This window comes from Triticum aestivum, chromosome 2B, assembly GCF_018294505.1.
Source record: "Triticum aestivum cultivar Chinese Spring chromosome 2B, IWGSC CS RefSeq v2.1, whole genome shotgun sequence".
Lineage (NCBI taxonomy): Eukaryota > Viridiplantae > Streptophyta > Magnoliopsida > Poales > Poaceae > Triticum > Triticum aestivum.
The window spans coordinates 811,774,586-811,791,873 of record NC_057798.1 but is presented as its reverse complement, the minus strand read 5'-3'; the positions used below and the strand labels follow the sequence as shown (position 1 = coordinate 811,791,873).

General features: G+C 43.1%; 1 protein-coding gene and 1 pseudogene across 1 annotated transcript; both read right to left on the bottom strand.

Annotated features, from left to right (window-relative positions):
* Positions 1–401: 401 nt before the first annotated feature.
* LOC123039779 (uncharacterized) lies at positions 402–1,534 on the bottom strand (annotated as a pseudogene).
* A 5,234-nt stretch (positions 1,535–6,768) lies between these two features.
* On the bottom strand, positions 6,769–10,489 carry LOC123047621 (GATA transcription factor 26). Its single transcript, XM_044471210.1, has 6 exons — positions 10,124–10,489; positions 8,616–8,957; positions 7,946–8,375; positions 7,745–7,817; positions 7,555–7,645; positions 6,769–7,381 (listed from the first exon to the last, which is right to left on the bottom strand). The coding sequence occupies exons 1-6, from the start codon at positions 10,164–10,166 to the stop codon at positions 7,008–7,010; spliced, it is 1,353 nt and encodes a 450-aa protein (XP_044327145.1). The 5' UTR covers positions 10,167–10,489; the 3' UTR covers positions 6,769–7,007.
* Positions 10,490–17,288: the final 6,799 nt, after the last annotated feature.

Sequence of the window (17,288 nt, the reverse complement as noted above, 5' to 3'; positions counted from 1 at the left end):
ACTGAACTAGAGAAGCCATTTGGCTTACTCAACATTTTTCAAGACAGTGTTTGGCACCACTTTATTCAAGATTAAGCACCACTTTATTATTCGTGGGCAATGAGACGCGGGCTAGTAATATACTCCCTCCGTCCGGAAATACTTGTCGGAGGAATGGATGTATCTAGACATATTTTAGTTCTAGATACATCCATTTTTAAGCATTTCTCTGACAAGTATTTTCGAACGGAGGGAGTACTTAATAATTTAAGTAATTAAACATGAGAGGAAACCTGTCCAGCAAGTACTTGTATTGCATTGCAGACTAGTACTTCATCCATTCCCCATACACACAGCTATAATACAAGTTGTCATTTCTCCAGCCATATATATGCTACACAAAACGAAACAAAATTCACCGGTTATCGGTATGATGGGGGGCAGCTGAGAAGAAGCTCTGCCTCCGGGTGCAGCGCATTGCGAGGAACCTCCAGCAGCAGCGGGTCTTGATCACCATCCTTTTTCAGGAGGGACCAGCATGGATGATAATTTGTCTGGGGGTAACATGAACAGGTTAAATGCTGCTGCAGCTGCAGCTGCTCCTCCAGTGGCATTGCCAGATTTCGGCATTCTCAACTGAGAAGAAGCCATAGCCCCTGATCTAGAAGAAGCCTTTTCCATGGTTCCTCCTCCCACTTCTGCATCTTCACAAACAGAACAAAATCATAAGACATCTCCATGGTACTTGCAGTAGGCAAAACAACAGAGATTAAAACAAAAACAGGTATCTAGAAAATAAAAATGCAGGTGCAGAAGCACAGGAACCAAGATTGCTGACCTGTGAAGATTTGAGGCTGGCTTTCATAAAGTCTTTTGAGAGAACTCATAGTGGACTTGGTAAGGCCTCTGAAAGCGCCGCCGGCGTTTCCTCTTCCTCCTACTTTCTTGCTCTCCAGGATATGCTGCTTCGAATAATGAAGTTCATGCCTGCAAAAAGACCAAAAAACTAAAGCTAATGAAATTCACCAGGACATTACCAACCAAAACAAAACCTCTTTTCTTTGATAGTATTGAACACAGGGCAGCAACCAATGCTAAAGGGTGTAAAATACCTCATAGCACTGTCATGTGACCACATCGGCGACCACATTAGCTTCTCAGATGCGGCATTTGAGTTGCTCGCTCCGTTGCTTCCACTATGCAAATGCAGAGTAAATGAGGCAGGCCCCGAATAGGACTGACTTGTCACATATGACTTGCTATGTGCAGGAACAGAATTTGCTTCTGATTCTGAGTTTGGATGTCTAAGAAGCATGCTTCCATAACCAATCTCAGAGCAGCTAGCGGGAGTTTCTCTATGATAAATCAGTAGGTCTTGGTCTGAGGATCCTGGAATGGTACGAACCGTGGAACCAGAACATAACTGCTCTTCATGCATTATGGAGTTGAGATGCTCTGCAAGCGCTTCCACCGTTGACGGCTTACGACGACCGATGCAACTCTTTTTTCTTGATGGTACCAGTGGCTCCCGGGCATGTGATTGCGCTGAACCTGAATTTTAATGATACAAAAAAAAAACCCACCATCAACATACTACTTAACAGCAGTGAAGAAATGTGTATATATCAAGTGATGTTTGTGATGTGGTAAAGTGATGATAATATCAAGTGATAATAATAACACTGTAATGAAGAAATGGGTTACTTAAAAGTGGCTCCTGACAACTACAAAACTACCTAAACATGTTTATACAGAAGAAAAAAAATAGAATGTTTACAGAAAAGTACCTGAATACGATAGCGCTGATCCAAAACCAGATGGATTATTGCTAAAAGTGTCAGCAGCATCCCCTGTCTCCAAGGAGTTGTGATCTGAAGATGGTTCTTTCTTCACTGTTGTGCGGACGGGCGTTTTCTTGGGTTGTTTCCTCTGCACTTGTGGTGCTGGTGTGTAGTTGTCCAGTGTGCCCTTTTTCCTCCATCTTGTCCCACACGCATTGCAGAGCACCGGCTTCTCCGGTGGCCCGTGTCGCCAGAGAGGACTGCCTGTATCAGCAGCATTTGGCATGAGCAACCACAAGTAGAGTAAAAAACAGAGCAGCAAAGAATCTGTGTAATACTAGTGTACATGCATAGAGTTTGTATCACAGATATGACAGGGAGACTCTGTGTAATAGTTAGTGTACAGGCATAGAGTTGAGTTGTACCCTAACATAACATTGGGCATTTTAGGTGAATGCAGGCAGCAAGAATATATGCAACTCTGAATATCTATCTGATGATGATTGGCAAGAGCAAGATGAGATAATATCTGTTTTCCTTGCTTTGTTTCAGGTTTTTTTTTTGCTTCCAACCGTTAGTGCATTCAACTCTGAATAAGTGCAGCTGATGCAGTGACCATACTAGTTTCTGTCAATAACTGCAGCCGCACAAGTCTGTCTGAATGTTGAGACTTTTACTACTACCTCCGTTCACTTTTATAAGGCCTTGAAGAAATTTCAGACAGTCTATTTTTCACTTGTCTGAAACGACTTACAAAAGTGAACGGAGGGAGGGAGTAGTACACAAGACTTGAAAGCGGCGCAGAGTTGTCGTTTTTGGACGTTTGGGAGAATTCGGCGAACGAACAAACCCTCAACTAGAAGAAGCAACAAACCCTCGAACTAGAAGAATTGGGCAAGATTTGATTTGGAAACAAAAGGGAGGGGAAACAAATTGGAAACTCAAACAAGAGATAAACAAGATGCTTACTCATGACTCGGCAATGGAAGCAGGGTCCCTCCTTCTTCACCTTCACCATGCCTCTCTCTTCTTCAACCAACAAATTAAACACGGGACCAACAAACACACAGCGGAAGCAAAGCAACGACGAGCAAATAAAAGAGGCGAGGGGAGATTCACCAACGAATCTAGTACTAGTATGTTTCAGATCCACAAGTCCAAAATTCCACTGCCCATCAATTAAAAAAGATTCTCGCTCGGTGTTCGTCTCTACTCGCTCTGCTCTTCTGTTTCTCTCCGGTCTTTCTTTAGAGAGAGAGAGAGAGGGGGGAGAAGTAATGGAGGAAGGAGGAGGAGAAGAGGGGAGATTTAGAAAACAAGTTGCAATTTTTTTCACTAATAATAAATCATTTTTTTCACTAATAAGGCCCTGTACAATGGTAGGTCCTTATGGAGGCACTTAGAAAAATAAACATTTTTTTCACCAATAAGGCCTTGCACAATGGTAGGTCCTTGGGGAGGCGCTTACAAAAATAAACAAGTTTTTTCAGTAATAAGGCAGAAGAAAAATAAATAGGGGCAGGGGGGTAATGGGGAAGGAGGAGGAGGAGAAGGGGGATTTAGAAAGCACAATTTGCAAAAAAAAAATCACTAAATAAGACAGAAAAGAAGCAATAAGAAATTCAGACGTGACATGATTTACCCTACAAAAAAAGGAGCTGTCGGAGCCTAGTTACTCACATTGAGCGCTCCCTGACTCGCCTCCCCCCTCCCCACCTCCACCTACCACCCTCAACGACGTAACCTCACAGGAGACCACATTACTCCCTTCCCCGGCATTCTACCCCACACTCTTCGCGGTTCTCCTTCCTTTTTATCAACCCCTATCATGGGCTCGGCAGGAGGAACATGAAGCTTAGAGTTCAGCTAATCCTCAATTTGATCCGGGGGGAGGGGGGCACCCATGGAGCCTATGAGGTCGCTGACGGTGAGGGAGATCACCGGCGAGCTACAACGGATGAGAGCGATAAGGTATAAAGCGGTGGCTGTAGATTGTGTGGCCTCTAAGAAGTGCTGGAAAGTTTAAACATGTACATTTTAAAACACATCATCAATTAATACAAAGCGACTTGAAACATAACAAAGAAGTAAGAGCGCGGGAAAATTTAAACATGTATGATGACGTCATCACAATCAAGCCTATGTGGTGTGGCACGATTACCCTAAAAAGGAGCTAGAGGAGTGGAGTTACTCAGATGAGTGCTCACGTGACTCGCCTCTCCCCCGCCTGCAGCTACCACGCTCCACGACGTGACCTCATCAGAGACCACACCGCTCCCTTCCCCGGTATTCTACCCCACTCTTGGTGGTTCTCACTCCCTATTATCAACCCCTATCTCGGGCGTGGTGGGAGGGATGGGAAGCTCAACGTTCGGCTAATCCTCAGTTTCGATCTAGGGGGCAGCCATGGAGCCTCTGAGGCCATTGACGGTGAGGGAGGTCGCTGACGAGCTATGGGGGATGAGAGAGAAAAGGTATAAAGCGACGACTGCAGACATGTGGCCTCGAAGGAACGCGAGAAATTTTAAACATGTACATTTAAAAACACATCATCAGTTAATACAAAGTGAATTGAGACAACACATAGAACTAAGAGCGCGGGAAAATTTAAACAATTATGATGACGTTATCACAATCGAGCCTATGTGGTGTGGCACGATTTGCCCTAAAAAGGAGATAGTGGAGCGGAGTTACTCATAGAGCGCTCCCATGACTCACCTCTCCCCCGCCTCCACCTACCATCCTCGACTACGTGACTTCACCGGAGACCACGCCCCTCTCTTCCCCGACATTCTACCCCGCACTCTTAGTCGTTCCCCTTCCTTGTTATCGGCCCCTATCTCGGTCGTTGCGGGAGGGACGAGAAGCTTGCAGTTCGGCTAATCCTCAATTTTGATATGGGGGACAACCATGGAATTTTGGAGTCCACAAACGGAGAGGGAGGTCGCCGATGAGGTACGACGGATGAAAGCGCCAAGGGTAAAGTGGCGGCTGCGGCCGCCCAAGGAAAGCCGCAAGCTTGTGGCATGAACCTTGTGAAGACAAACGTCAAGGAGAGGATTCTAATGATTCTGAACAGGAGTGCAATGATAGAAGAGGTGATATTGCTATATTTTTGGGAAATGATAAAGGCTTTATCCAGGGATCCAGTGCAACGAGCTCGCTGAGGAGGAGGGGAGGGGCAGAGGTAAGCGTCTTTTCAACATGCGTGTGGTTTCTTTTTGTTATGTGTTACTACTGGAGTATTTAATTAATTTCACCGTTATACATATACAAGTTAATTTTCTTAACTTCAAAGCCTTCCAATTCTAAATCCATTGAAGGATATTTTCCTTTCATTCTTCCCCCTTGAGTGGGGGGGGGGGGGGGGGTTCAAGAAACATCTTTGTTGATTTCATTAATAGGGAGAAAATAGCATACCATTTTTTTAATAATGCAAGGCAGATTATATGTTTACAAAATAATAAATTCACATAATTTTTTAGAGCAACTCGGCAATGAATTAGACCCCCCCCCCCCCCCCGTTTCAGTATAAAACTTTGCATGTATCACAAGTACTTACCATTTTAAAGTAGCCATTCGTTGAAAATGCAAGAGAAATGTGTGGCGTCTAAGAAGCGCGAGAAAGTTTAAACAAGTACATTTTAAACGCATCATCAGTTAATACAAAGCGACTTGAAACCCCACATAGAACTAAGAGCGCAAGAATATTTACCATAGGTATGCTATAAACACAACATAAGTAAAAGCAAGCTGACTTCAAACGCCACAGGGAGCAATAGCAGGAGGCAGCTGAGAATAGGATGACCCGGCGTGGAAGAGATTAAACATGTACAAAGAGACTTGATGCCTCGCACCGGATCATAAAAGCAATCGGCATCCGCAATATACAAAGCGCTGCCCAGACTAATTATATGTCTACTTTAATTGGTGTCTATGCTTGTGTTTCAACATGGTTTAAAAATCATTTAAAAAAATTACGCCTTTTCATAAAATTCTTATTCCGAGATAGAAGTGGGTAACATATATATAGAATCCAGTTTTTAGGAATGTGATTATGATAAATAATAATTAAGGGTGTTCTAGAGAAAGGAAGATACTGGAAACAGGGATCCAACAACTGCTTACGTATTTAGTTATCCAGTACAAAGATCAGCACGAGCGGTTAGCTATCTTACAAACAACTAACTAACAAACAAAAATAGTTATGCATGGACAAAATAGTAGTAAAAGAAGAGTTCCTTGCTGGTCGTAATACTGTTTTGTCTTTAACAATAAATGGTTGTTTCCTTCCACGGCTTAGCATATCGCTTTTAAACCCCATGCTACACATCTCACAACAAATTTAATTGTTTGTATATGCAAATTTGATTGTTTGTACAAGATGATAAATACTCCATATAGATGTTGACATATGTTTGTTTGCCAAGACAGTTACTTGGGAAATCCAGCGGTGTTGCTTTTGAATTGTTTCTACGGTTTATGAATGTCTTCAAACTCTTACAATTGATTGTCATTAAATAAGTCTTTTTTATATACAAAAGAATTTTACTTCCATACACCCCTTTAAAATATCTGAATGGACTACAAATCGATTTTTCTAGGGTTTGAGAGTAGGAGGCGGTTGCACTTCCCGTTGACCCGCCGGCGCTGCCACTGGTTTCCCTGCCGGTACGGCTGTGGGAGGGTGAGGGAACCCCGGATCTGTGTGTCGGGTTTGTGTCCCTTAGGTGTTTCAAGTTCTTTGTCGCCGGTGAAGTTGGGGCAGCGAAGGGGATGAGAATAATGGCTCCTCAACTTCTCCATGTGGATGACTTTCCTCAAAGTGCGCACCCATGAGTCGGAGGATGGCGAACACACCACCTACAACACACGAGGGTGCTGCTCTGATAATCGCGGGCCTCTCCGCAGCCAGATCTCCTCAGGGCCGAGCGCCACCACGAGAGGCCCCGCCGCCGCCCTCACCACACGGGCTTTGTCTGATAGTGTTGCACCTACAGCAAGTAGCTTCAAGCAATGCAATGTAAACTTTTGTTTTTTCGATTTCCATCTTTCCCATGATAGTAAGATTCTATCCATTCCCCATACATACAGCAGATATACAAGTTACAATTTCTCCAGCCATATATATATGCTACACCAAACAAAAGAAAACAAGCGCGGCCAAATTCAGCACGTGTGCGTCTGGACGATCATCGGTGAGCGGTATCGTATGATGATGATCCAGGAACCAAAATGTAAACAAAACTACCACTGATGCCTGTTCCTAAGCTGATCGCTAGCGGAACCGGGACTATGGTTGCTCGGAGGAGAGGCTGCGGTTACGGTCACAGAGCTGAGCTGAGATGGTGGGGGGCAGCAGAGAAGAAGCTCTGCTTCAGGGTGCCGCGCGTTGAGAGGGACCTCCAGCAGCAGCGAGTCTTGGTCAGAATCCTTGTCCGAGGGGTTCAGCATAGATGATAATTTATCTGGGGCTAACATGAACAGGTTGAGTGATGCTGCTGCTGCTCCGGTGGCATTGCCAGAATTCGGCAAAAATGTGCTTCTTCTCAACTGACAAGAAGCCATAGCCCCGGATCTCGAAGAAGCTGTTCTCATGGTTCCTCCTCTCACTTCAGCATCTTCACAAACAGAACAAAACCACAAGACATCTCCATGTTACTTACAAATAAGCCAAGCGCAGAAATTGCAAAAACTATACGAAAATCCAGTGTACATTTTCAGATGTGCAGAATCTACAAAATGTATGTGCAGTGCAGTGCAGTGCAGAAGCAGAGGAACCAAGGCTACTGACCTGTGAAGCTTTGCGGCTGGCTTTCATAAGGTCTTTTGAGAGACCTCATGCTGGACTTGGTAAGGCCTCCAACTTCCTTGCTGTAATTGTCCTAAACAAAGTGATAGATAAATATCCACTCAGTCAGGTACTAGATATATGTAAGGGAAGAGAAAACCATCCAAAGGCATTCGTAGGTCGGATAGGGCACCTCTAAAGCTACTGAATCTAAAGCTGAATCTGCGCTCTCCAGGATATGCTGGTTCGAATAATGAAGCTCATCCCTGCAAAAAGATTAAAAAAATAACACCATAATAGCTTCTCTGAATTAGTATCGAATGTGGGACCGTGGAGACAGGGCAGCAACCAATGCTCAGTACAAACATTTTAGGCTAACAAGAGTGTAAAATACCTTCTAGCACTGTCATGTGTCTGCATTGGTGACCACTTTAGCTTCTCGGATGCAGCATTTGAGTTGCTCGCTCCCTTGATTTCACTATGCGCAATGAATGAGGCAGAACCTGAATAGGATTCACTTGTAATGTATGATTTGCTATCTGCAGGAACAGAGTTTGCTTCTGACTCTTCCTCTGCTGATTTCGAGTTCGGATGCCTAAGAAGCACACTTCCATAACCGATCTCAAAGGAGCCAACGGGAGTTTCATTATGATAAAGCAGGTCTTCCTCTGTGGATCCTGCTGAAAGGCAGTATAACTTTTCTTCGTGCAATATGGAGTTGAGCTCTTCTACAAGCTCTTCCACCGGTGATGGCTTAGGACGAGTGACACAACTCCTTTTTCTTGATGGCACCAGTGAATCCCAAGCATGTGACTGCGCTGAACCTGAATTTGAATGATACCAGAAAACCACCATTAGCAAACCTAACAATAGTTGTGAAAGGAGTCGTCCAAAAAGAGAGCTTCTGATTCTGATTCTTTTACAGCGCATCTCACGCCTCAAGTTCAATGCTTATATTATTTGTTTGAATTGAACCAAATCATACAAGATCCGATACTCATCAAGGATTTTTTTTTAAAGTTTTGACTTAACAGAAACACGTTAAGATAGTAGAGGAAACTGACCGGCCATTTCCCTTGCATCAACAGAACCATATGGGGCACAACTCTCTGAATATGATACCGCTGATCCAGAACCAGATCGATTGCTTGTGTCCGCATTCCCCATCTTCCAGAAGTTCTGATCAGACCATGGTTCATCCTTCACTGTGCTGCGGTTTGGTCGTTTCTTGGGCTGTTTCTGTCCCTTGAGCTTCAGCTTGTCAGGTCTAGCTTCACTAGCGCCAGTATCTTCGCGGCGATGCGCCGGTGTGTAGTTCACCAATGTACCCCTTATCCTCCATCTCGACCCACATGCATTGCAGAGAACTGGCTTGTCTGGTGGCCCATTACGCCAGAGAGGAGTACCTGTATCAGCAGCATTTGCCATGAGCAATAAGAAACAGAGTACAAAACTGGTACCCGAGAATCTGCGTAAAATGCAGGCACAGAGTTCATCGGTAGTGGGTCCATCAGTCATGGGCTTCCTTGCATAATAGATTTATTACAAGAATTATGCCTGGCAGTGAAACTACAAGAGATGCTGGCCAGGGTCCCAAAAAAAAGAGAGATGGTGGCGCTAATCGAGGAAGCAAACATAAAACAACAGTCAGGAAGAATACATCTTCAAGGCAATAAATAAGTAATCTCTCATAGATACACCCTCCGTTCCAAATTACTCACGACGAGTAATTTGGAATGGAGGGAGTACATCGTCAGACTTCATATTCCAGGTACTGTTTTCAATGGTTAGTACATACAAGCTTGTAATGTTCCATGTGCTGTCCTACAGAATAAAGCTTAGCAAATGCAGATAGTCTGAGAATGAAACCAATCTGTGCAGATGACACAGAGAAGCAGAAAATCAACTCTGCCCCTGACATGAAGCATTTTCTGTATCTGCGGCAAGTATATATTGAACTCTGAATCTGAATATAATGAGATGAGCATATACATAGTCAAACTGCATATTTGTTTCAGGTGTTGCTTGTTTTCAATGGTTAGTACATACAGTACAAGCCAGATGTAAATTTGCATGTGCTGTCCTAGAAGCATGTAACTAATCTGTGCAGACGACACAGAGCAGCGAGCAGAGAATCAACTCTGACATTAAGCATTTTTCTGAAACTGCAGCAAGTATGTATGGAACTCTGAATATCTGAATAACTGCAGCAAGTAGGAGTACGTATTAAGTATGAGCAGACAGTTCTTTTCTTCTTGTAAACCAAGAGTGTGAGCTGCATCTAACAAGCAGCAAGCAGAGTCAAAAAACACACAAGTCTGAATGAGATACTAATTTTGTTCAGAGTTTCACATCCGGAGAAAGAAAGGCATCTCATACTGGAGTAGATCTTAACCATATCCACGGGGGATTCGGCCGGCGGGTTTCAGCATCCAGAGGAAGAAGCGAGATTGGGAATCCACCTCCCAGATGCAGAATCCCAAACCGCCACAGCTCGCGGCCGCGGTCGCGGAGAAACAAAGGGGAGGGGAAAATTTGAGCTTTATATGGAAGAAGAAGAGGAGGAGCTCACTTGTGACTCCGCAATGGCCGCAAGGTCCCTCCTTCTTCGCCATGGCGCCCTCTTCCCTCTTCTCCCCACGCCCACGAACAGACAGGGGAAAAGAGAAAGATTGGAAATTTTTGAGCAAAAAAAAGAGGGGAGGGGAGATTCAACAAGCAACTATTTCCTCTTTTCTTGGTATGAATGAATCTCTGAGACCAAAAAAGGGATTAATTCCTGGGAATAATTCCACTGCCCATCACCAAGTCAAAAGCCAAGGCTTGCTTCTTCCTCTTTCTATTCCTTTTTTCTTGCGTTTCTTTTGGAGAGGGAGAGGGAGAGGAAGAGGGTAGAGAGGAGAGAGATGGGAGGGGAAAGGGAGACAAATAATGCAGCCAGCCGGAAGAAAGGGCAGATTTGCAAAGGAAGAGTCTTTAGAAGTTGCAGTTTTTTCTACTGATATAAAACAGAGATGAGATTGGGTTGGGCAAAATTAATTAAACAAGATGGAGAGGCCCAAAGCTTCTTTTCTACTGTAGTACTAGTATGGAGTATCTTCCAGCCTCTGTTGTTTTTGTTAAACAAGTAGACTGATAGTGAAATGTCTTTTTTTTTACAAAAAGAGTACTATATTTAATTTCACCATTCAATAGGGGATGTTGCTTGATGCAATTTAGTGGTCAATTTTGTCAGGCACTCTGCATTTTCCCCCTTAGCAATGTAGTCATTTTACATTCAAAGTCAACACAAAACAACTACTGTTCTTTAGATATTAATTAATATGATCTTGTGAGTAGAAGACAAAATATAACTCCCTCTTGAAGAAAAAACACACACTAAGTTTTCCTATTTTGTAACTTCACATAAATTTTAGAACTGGCTAAAGAATATAAGACATTGCATATATTCATTAAACTAAAAGTGCAATGCACGCGCCATGTGAGGAGAAATGTGTGACCTCTAAAAAACGCGGGAAAGTTTAAAAATGTATATTTTGTATGTATTTTCAATAAATACAAAGTGACATCAAACGTCACAGAGAACAAACACAATAGGCATCCGACGGATACAAGGACGCTTAAAAGTGAAGAAATTTTTTAAACAAGTGTATATAAATGCCACATCAATAAATGCAATGTGACTTCAAACGCCATAGAACGCAGTAGCCAATAGGCATCCAACGGATATAAGGCCTCTAAAAAGTGCGGGAAAGTTCAAGAGACATATGTAGATCAATAAAATAAAAAATGACTTCGGACGACATAGAAAACAAATTCAGTAGGCATCCCACGGATAAAAAGGCATCTTAAAAGGACTGAAAAGTTTAAAACGGAAATACATAAATGCAAAGTCGATAAAATGACTTCAAACGACATACAAAACAAATGCAGTAGGCATCCCCCCCCTCTCTCTCTCTCCTCGAACGTCGTCGCCTAGCTCGTCACTGTCCCTCCTCCACTCATCTCTTCTCAGACGATGCGCACACAAGAGCTTGCTGCAAGGACCGTCCACGCCTCCCTGTCCGATACTATTGTCACCGCAGTTGCTCGACGCCGCCTCAGGTGGCATGTCATTCCTCCAGTCGTGAAGGAGGACAGGAACGATGCCAGCTCCCCATGTCGGTGTGGTTGGACGAAGCGGCACCACTGCTCCCCTTCCACACTCCCATAACATGTTAGTTGCTTGGCACCGGTAAGCAAGCGACGACGATGGTGTCGGCTCAGTGGCGCCAAGAAGATACTCCTCTAACCCATCTTCCTCTATGTTTCTCCCTCCTGGGAAGGAACAAGGTCGGTGTTTCTACGATCGACATACATGACGCGCACGAAGTGAACCGTAGAAAGTAAAATAGAGGGGGAAAGTAGGGGGGGGGGGTCTTGTTTTTGTTAGTTTGTTGGAGCAGGTGAAAAGGGTGCACATCATTAGGAGCCCTAGAAAGAGCTTTTAGGGGGTATATTTTGGGTTAGTCTTGGGTGACCTTCTAACATTGTATCTTCTGGGTATGCCTTAGTTGTGGTGCAAGATGTATCTACAATATTACAATTAATTTGGTACTATCTCTTGCTCAAAGAAAAATGTACTCTCACTTGGCCATATGTCATCATAAATTGACATATATATATAAATGATCAAATATATTTTTTACCCTGTAATAGTTTGCATTGGGTCCAACTTACCCATCTCAGGATAGCATTCAGGGGTTAATAGAGAGTGTATTTCTCAACATTGAAGGATATCAAATCATACGGGTTGCATCCGCACCATTTTCTGCACTTTCCATATTTAACCCTTCACATATCACGAACAAAAGGATAACCACATCACCGTCGAACTCCTGTAAAAAAGTTCCGAGAACACTAATGAACCATTGATGATGTACTCACACTTACTCCCTTAGTCCTGAAATACATGACGTATAAACTGAGTAAAAAAGTTAATGCATTATAAGTTTGACCAAATGTATATTAAAAAATATTAAGAGAAACAGTGCCCAATCAACATCAATATATTCATCGTTAGATATATTTTCATAATGTATTCATTCAATATTATAATTGTTGATATTTTCTTTTATCTATTTGGTCAAACTTAGACAACATTGACTTTTTGACTAAATTTATGTGCCATGTATTTGGAGACAAAGGGAGTAATTGAATCCATCGATGACACTGCCGAGACGAATATTGCATAAAAAAGATTAAATAATTGTACTCAAAAAATAAGAAGAAAAAGAAAAGGAGGGAAAGTGTATAATTTACTTCTCAAAAAAAATAGGGAATGAAGTTTACGAAACAAAATTTGATGTGAACCAAATGCTGCATTTCTAGTAGAATCATATACTACTGGATCATTTCAAACAAGAATATTTGATGTGTGTGTGTGTGTGTGTGTGTGTGTGTGTGTGTGTGTTGACCTATTTTCTTTTCCCTAGAGATGAAGATAGATAGGCTTTGCATAATAGCTTTGTGTTTTGTCGCTGGTGTGGAGGGATAAGAAAGGAGCGGAGAGAGGGCTAGTGCTGCCAACGCATCCACCGTCACCCCACCAAAATTTTCAACTTTGCTTTCCTCGCCTTGGCATGACTAATAAACTCCATCCAACCACATTCCTTGTCATTCTCTGTCCTCTTTTATTTCATCGAGGCACACATTCGTTCACCGCCCATAATACTTTGATTTTTAGTCTGTTGCTTTGATTTTTAGTTTGTTCTAAGTCAAACTATCTCATGCTTTGATTTTTAGTCTGTTGCTTTGAACCCTTGAGCTAACCAATCATTTGTACATGGTATTAATTTGATACATATATTTGGTACGTGATATATCATATGTAAGTACACTCAAATGTATTCAGCACAACTAGAGGTTTATAAATTACTAAGGCATAGCCTAGTGGTGGGAAGGGGCTGATGCCTTCCCACCCACCTAGGTTCAAGGCATGGTACTTGCAATTTGGATTTGTTGCACCAATTATACTGTAGGGGTTCCCTTACAGTCATTCTGTCAAAAAAAAACTAGAGGTTTATAAATTTAGTTAGATCGACCATAAAAAAGTCGTTTAGATTACTATGTAAAATAGAAGTTGGATATGTGAGTTAATTTACCGTTTAAAAGTGATATTACACAGAATTACAATTTAAGGGAAATCAATGGAATATGACACGGGTACCACTATGTTCACCCTCTTCTTGGCGTGAGATGTGAGGGCGTCTCTAACATGGACGCTTATTTTTTCCCTTTTAGACATCCAACGCGGGCACACGTCCAAAATTTCCTAGTCCGATCCAAAATCGATGGGCGGTGTAGGGGAATCTGCACGTCCACCACGTCGACCTGACAGCCCACCTCCCACCGCAATTTAATTGGACCCCACACCTCACTCTCACTCGCTCCACTCTTCTTGTTGGGGAACGTAGTAATTTCAAAAAATTTCCTACGCACACGCAAGATCATGGTGATGCATAGCAACGAGAGGGAAGAGTGTTGTCTACGTACCCTCGTAGACCGAAGCGGAAGCGATCACAACGTAGAGGAAGTAGTCGTACGTTCTCCTCGCGATCCAACCGATCCCAGCGCCGTTACTCCGGCGCCTCCGAGTTCTTGACACACGTACAGCTCGGTGACGCTCCTCGGGCTCCGATCCAGCAAAGCTCCGGGGAGAGAGTTCCGTCAGCACGACGGCGTGGTGACGATCTTGATGTTCTACCGACGCAGGGCTTCGCCTAAGCACCGCTACGATATGACCGAGGTGGAATATGGTGGAGGGGGGCACCGCACACGGCTAAGGAACGATCTCAAGGATCAACTTGTGTGTTCATGGGGTGCCCCCTGCCCCCGTATATAAAGGAGTGGAGGAGGGGGAGGGTCGGCCCTCTCTATGGCGCGCCCTAGGGGAGTCCTACTCCCACCGGGAGTAGGATTCCCCCTTTCCTAGTCCAACTAGGAACCCTTCCATATAGTAGGAGTAGGAGACTAGGAAAGGGGAGGGAGAAGGGAAGGAAGGAGGGGGTGCGGCCCCTCCCCTTAGTCCAAATTCGGACTAGGGCAAGGGGGGGCGCGCGGCCTGCCTAGGGCAGCCCCTCTCTCTTTTCCGTATGGCCCATAAGGCCCAATACTTCTCCCCGGCGAATTCCCGTAACTCTCCGGTACTCCGATAAATACCCGAATGACTCGGAACCTTTCCGAACTCCGAATATAGTCGTACAATATATCGATCTTTACGTCTCAACCATTTCGAGACTCCTTGTCATGTCCCCGATCTCATCCGGGACTCCAAACTCCTTCGGTACATCAAAACTCATAAACTCATAATATAACTGTCATCGAAACCTTAAGCGTGCGGACCCTACGGTTCGAGAACAATGTAGACATGACCGAGACACGTCTCCGGTCAATAACCAATAGCGGGACCTGGATGCCCATATTGGTTCCTACATATTCTACGAAGATCTTTATCGGTCAGACCGCATAACAACATACGTTGTTCCCTTTGTCATCGGTATGTTACTTGCCCGAGATTCGATCGTCGGTATCCAATACCTAGTTCAATCTCGTTACCAGCAAGTCTCTTTACTCGTTCTGTAATACATCATGTCGCAACTAACTCATTAGTTGCAATGCTTGCAAGGCTTAAGTGATGTGCATTACCGAGAGAGCCCAGAGATACCTCTCCGACATTCGGAGTGACAAATCCTAATCTCGAAATACGCCAACCCAACAAGTACCTTAGGAGACACCTGTAGAGCACCTTTATAATCACCCTGTTACGTTGTGACGTTTGGTAGCACACAAAATGTTCCTCCGGTAAACGGGAGTTGCATAATCTCATAGTCATAGGAACATGTATAAGTCATGAAGGAAGCAGTAGCAACATACTAAACGATCGAGTGCTAAGCTAACGGAATGGGTCATGTCAATCAGATCATTCAACTAATGATGTGACCTTGTTAATCAAATAACAACTCCTTGTTCATGGTTAGGAAACATAACCATCTTTGATTAACAAGCTAGTCAAGTAGAGGCATACTAGTGACACTCTGTTTGTCTATATATTCACACATGTATTATGTTTCCGGTTAATACAATTCTAGCATGAATAATAAACATTTATCATGATATAAGGAAATAAATAATAACTTTATTATTGCCTCTAGGGCATATTTCCTTCAGTCTCCCACTTGCACTAGAGTCAATAATCTAGATCACATCACCATGTGATTCACATCGATAGTTCACATCATCATGTGATTAACACCCATAGTTCACATCGCCATGTGACCAACATCCAAAGGGTTTACTAGATTCAGTAATCTAGTTCACATCGCTATGTGATTAACACCCAAAGAGTACTTAGGTGTGATCATGTTTTGCTTGTGAGAGAATCTTAGTCAACGGGTCTTTCACATTCAGATCCGTTATGTATTTTGCAATTTTCTATGTCTACAATGCTCTGCACGGAGCTACTCTAGCTAATTGCTCCCACTTTCAATATGTATCTAGATCGAGACTTAGAGTCATCCAGATCGGTGTCAAAACTTGCATCGACGTAACCCTTTACGACGAGCCTTTTGTCACTTCCATAATCGAGAAACATATCCTTATTCCACTAAGGATAATTTTGACCAATGTCCAGTGATCTACTCCTAGATCACTATTGTACTCCCTTGCCAAACTCAGTGTAGGGTATACAATAGATCTGGTACACAGCATGGCATACTTTATAGAACCTATGGCCAAGGCATAGGGAATGACTTTCATTCTCTTTCTATCTTTTGCCGTGGTCGGGTTTTGAGTCTTACTCAATTTCACACCTTGTAACACAGGCAAGAACTCTTTCTTTGACTGTTCCATTTTGAACTACTTCAAAATCTTGTCAAGGTATGTACTCATTGAAAAAAACTTATCAAGCGTCTTGATCTATCTCTATAGATCTTGATGCTCAATATGTAAGCAGCTTCACCGAGGTCTTTCTTTGAAAAACTCCTTTCAAACACTCATTTATGCTTTGCAGAATAATTCTACATTATTTCCGATCTACAATATGTCATTCACATATACTTATCAGAAATGCTGTAGTGCTCCCACTCACTTTCTAGTAAATACAGGCTTCACCATAAGTCTGTATAAAACTATATGCTTTGATCAACTCATCAAAGCGTATATTCCAACTCCGAGATGCTTGCACCAGTCCATAGATGGATCGCTGGAGCTTGCACACTTTGTTAGCTCCCTTTGGATTGAAAAAACCTTCTGGTTGCATCATATACAACTCTTCCTCTAGAAACCCATTCAGGAATGCAGTTTTTACATCCATTTGCCAAATTTCATAAATTGTGGCAATTGCTAACATGATTCGGACAGACTTAAGCATCGCTACAGTTGAGAAAATCTCATTGTAGTCAACATCTTGAACTTTGTCAAAAACCTTTTTCGACAAGTCTAGCTTTGTAGATAGTAACACTACTATCAGCGTCCGTCTTCCTCTTGAAGATCCATTTATACAATATGGCTTGCCGATCATCGGGCAACTCCACCAAAATCCACACTTTGTTCTCATACATGGATCCCATCTCAGATTTCATGGCCTTAAGCCATTTTGCGGAATCTGGGCTCATCATCGCTTCCTCATAGTTCGTAGGTTTGTCATGGTCAAGTAACACAACCTCCAGAACAGGATTACCGCACCACTCTGGTGCGGA

What these genes read in the sequence shown, in the direction of transcription:
- LOC123047621 (XM_044471210.1), bottom strand. Translation starts at nt 10,166, where the DNA reads ATGGCGAAGAAGGAGGGACCTTGCGGCCATTGCGGAGTCACAA. An exon ending in ACACATGACAGTGCTAGAAG is followed by an intron (nt 7,818 to 7,945) that starts GTATTTTACACT and finishes ATCTTTTTGCAG; the next exon opens with GGATGAGCTTCATTATTCGA. An exon ending in TAGATTCAGTAGCTTTAGAG is followed by an intron (nt 7,646 to 7,744) that starts GTGCCCTATCCG and finishes CACTTTGTTTAG; the next exon opens with GACAATTACAGCAAGGAAGT.